General features: G+C 42.7%; 1 protein-coding gene across 1 annotated transcript; it reads left to right on the top strand.

The window, feature by feature from the left end:
* Positions 1-1,686: 1,686 nt before the first annotated feature.
* Positions 1,687-3,182, top strand: LOC147447970 (putative inactive ATP-dependent zinc metalloprotease FTSHI 1, chloroplastic). Its single transcript, XM_086523866.1, has 5 exons — positions 1,687-1,993; positions 2,088-2,216; positions 2,312-2,415; positions 2,498-2,610; positions 2,879-3,182. The coding sequence occupies exons 1-5, from the start codon at positions 1,687-1,689 to the stop codon at positions 2,919-2,921; spliced, it is 696 nt and encodes a 231-aa protein (XP_086379992.1). The 3' UTR covers positions 2,922-3,182.
* The last annotated feature ends 284 nt before the right edge of the window (positions 3,183-3,466 follow it).

Genomic DNA, 3,466 nt, shown 5'->3' with positions numbered 1-3,466 from the left:
TGCTCACAATACGGCGGACTGGCTGGCCCCATTCCCCATCCCGAGAGCCCGAGTCTCACCCTTACCGATTCCCCTCGCCTGCAATGAATCGCCTGTAGGGCAATGCAGAGTCTCCAAGATCAACTAGCCATGCCTCACCACCCATGTCACCGTTCCCCTCAGCTCATGCCTCCATCACCGACCTCACACTGCCTCGTTGCATACAAACAAATACACACACACACACACACACACACACACACACACACACACACACAAAATTACATGAGTCCGTACTCATGCTTCACTACTTTAATTAGACTGAAAAAGCCTGGTTTTTTTAATAAAAAGACCCCTCCCAGTCTTCACCTTTACATTTCTAGTAAACCATCCATTACATGATCGCACAAACAGCTGTCACAGTAATAACATGTGTTTGGACGCTCGGCCAAAGGCAAGATACGGGTAGCTAAGATTACACCATACTCCATGGTGCGTGGTGTGCTGCTAAAGTATCCTCTCAGTGGCTGTCCATAGCTGTGATACAAAAAAAATATTTTGTGGTGGAAGAAACTCCACTAGAGCAGATATAACCGTTCTGAAAAACCTCGCTTCATTGAATGTTCTACATAATAGGATTGTGGCCCTATGCCCATAGCTTTAGTTACCAACACCAGACGAATATTGTTCCTAAAGTGCTCTTGACCTCAAAGAGTCACCCGCGTCACTCTGCCCTGATATGTCCACCACTTCGTCTGAGTAACAGATGTTCCTAATTGTGGAAATAAATGATGTTCGTAACGGAGTAGTGTGGTTCGCTTAGTAGACTCACTTGATTGCTGAAGATGTGCAATAGATATAGCTAAAACCTGACTTATATGGATCATTTATATAAGTGCAATAGATCACTTATATGGATTACTGACTATTTATATCCACCCAGTGCAGGGAGCAATTGTTCATATGTGGACCAAGTATCGACCTTTTCGAAAGCAGGCAAAATAACCTTGCTGTCTACTGCCATTTTTTAATTAAGCACCTGTGGCTCATAATATGTCTTTTTTGATATTCTTCGATATTTTTTTAAATCTTCTTTTTACATGAGCAAAAAAGGTTTTTTTGTTCACCCTAATACTTCTATTAGGTTGCGTCTGATTACTCCTTTGCATTGCTTTCTTTGTCAGTGCCTGTCGTATGCTTTCTTCTGCATAGTAGGAGAGTTTTAGCAGGCTATTGCTGGAGAGTGTTGATCTCTGCACTGGATTCTAGCTTCCGGATCTCGTGCTGAGTATAATCTCGAGAAAGGGGGTCTTGAAGGCCGACCTCGATGGCGAGGGTACCTAACGGATTTTGGGACCCTTCTACTAACGAGTGGAAGGATCATTACCTATAAATACCTCAGAAGGTGAGTACCTATGCTCACTTAGCATCGTGTTCTGTGACTTCTGTTGCACGTTCAATTCTGCTTTACTGTCGTGATTACATCATGCCAAAAAAAATTTGAGAAAGTTGTGATGGAATCATCTTCATCAAGTCTACAGGTTATCTAGATCTGCTATTCTCTTAATTTTTTTTAAAAATTGTGATCTGGATTGCTTTTGATTAATTGTAGAAAGTACTTCAAATAGATGATTGGCACTATTTTAAACACTAGTTAATTTGACTGCTTAGGGCAGTTACCATTTTTTGAAATATGAAAGACTAGCTATGCCACGTCAGCGCGAAGAGGCGCGAAGGATCGTGACTTTTCTCTGCACCCGACGTTCAATTTCTTCTGCTTTATTCAATTTTCTCTTCTCGCCAATCGGGTGCAGAGAAAGAGTGAGCCAGTGCCAAGGCGTTCATTTTCCACGGGCAAAGGGCAGGCTACAAATATTGAAGGTTCATGCGAAGAGTGTAAAGCTTGCACCAGAGGTTGATCTATGGGCAGTTGCCAAAAATCTGCCAAGTCCATCCATGCAATCTCCTTCTCTCTGGGATCACATAGCAAGGGTCCAAGGCTCTGTTTCTTATGGTCTTAGATTCTTGTTAATTGACGTTTGTGTGTGTTTCTCTGCATGCACTTTTTTGTACACATGTTTTTTGATATTGTAACTCTATGGATGCAGGGTGGTCAGGGGCAGAATTGGCGCAACTCTTACAAGAAGGGGCCATGATGGCTGTAAGGAATGGGCACCCTTACATCCTTCAAAAGGACCTAGACCTTGCGGTTGATAGGATCACTGTTGGCCCACAACGTTCGAAGTTGGGCATGGGCTTCCTGTGCATCGAAGAATGGCAACCCTTGGAGTTGGTTTGGCTATGGTGACCAACATACTTCGTCGCTTGGAAGGTGCCAAGTTGGAATACTGCGAGTGTGTATCAATTGTCTCTCGTGGCGAGGTTGCTTTTCTTATTTTTTTCAAAAGGAGGCCACAACTTCTTCATGGACTCCAGGTCCTCAAAGCGTTTGGATTCTTAAACAGATGCTATTTGGTGGTATTTATGGGTGTGACTTCATTGTGATGTTTTATTTCAGGTGTTCCTTGGTGGTAGAGCAGCAGAAGAGCTAATCTATGGAAGGGATACATCCAACTGGTCAGTGGCATCTTTGAGAGAGGCATCATGGCTGGCTAGAAAGTTGGTTACAATGTAAGCACTTCATTTTTCATCTTGAGTTCAAACTTCAGCTGAAGCCTGTCCAATTTTGGATTGAACACAGTTCAGTTGCTAACATTTCATCTTTCATCATGAGATCTGCCGAAACCATGTCCAATTATCAGATTGAATGGAACCCAATTGCTGGCATTCTGCTTAGCAGAATGTCTTTAGTCTTATGATGAACAAGTACATAATTCTTTTCCATCAAAAGTCAACTAAAGCTTTACTAAGGAGTTTCTTAACAAATTCAATCTGGAAGGACTGATGGCTGTTCGTGGAGAGGAACCACCCTGGACACGTGAAATCTCCTCCTCTGGCCAGTGCCAATCTTTGAACATATCCCCTCTGGCCAGCACCAATCCGTTCAATACAACAGCATCTGTTTTATATCTATTTCTCTGGTGCAGTAGTTGCTTGGTGACCTCTTCTGCAACTATGTCTCCATTGTAATTACTAGATTGCGCAAAAGGATTCTTGTGCGCGCTAGAGAAGTTGGAATAAAGTATGGTATCTATGCAGCCACAAGGATAAGTCATGTCTTGCTTTGTAGTTCTTTTCATATGGAGAAGTTCAAGACAAGAGGAAGTGATGGTATTGAGCAAATGAAGTCATTGAACTACAAACAAGGCCATAATCAGCATGATCTGCAATGCTTGTGGAAGCAAAATCAGGATGGATCATATGTCGGGATTGTCACTGAGATTTTTGCAAGAGGAGGCCTACTGGAGCTAGATTGCTGTGTTTGGCTTTTGTTGACCCATCAACCACCTTGTCAAATATGTGGTCTTCGAGTTGGGGCAAGAGTAAGCATTGCCTATTTATGAGTTGTTTCCTTCTACTGAGCTTC

This window comes from Adiantum capillus-veneris, chromosome 11, assembly GCF_014529385.1.
Source record: "Adiantum capillus-veneris isolate H3 chromosome 11, ASM1452938v2, whole genome shotgun sequence".
Lineage (NCBI taxonomy): Eukaryota > Viridiplantae > Streptophyta > Polypodiopsida > Polypodiales > Pteridaceae > Adiantum > Adiantum capillus-veneris.
This window is presented reverse-complemented; position numbering and strand designations above follow the sequence as displayed.

Bases quoted from the DNA above. Each gene is read 5' to 3' on its own strand.
- LOC147447970 (XM_086523866.1), top strand. From the start codon at position 1,687: ATGCCACGTCAGCGCGAAGAGGCGCGAAGGATCGTGACTTTTCTCTGC. The intron at 2,416-2,497 runs GTCCTCAAAGCG...GTTTTATTTCAG, and splicing joins AACTTCTTCATGGACTCCAG to GTGTTCCTTGGTGGTAGAGC. The intron at 2,611-2,878 runs GTAAGCACTTCA...TCAATCTGGAAG, and splicing joins GCTAGAAAGTTGGTTACAAT to GACTGATGGCTGTTCGTGGA.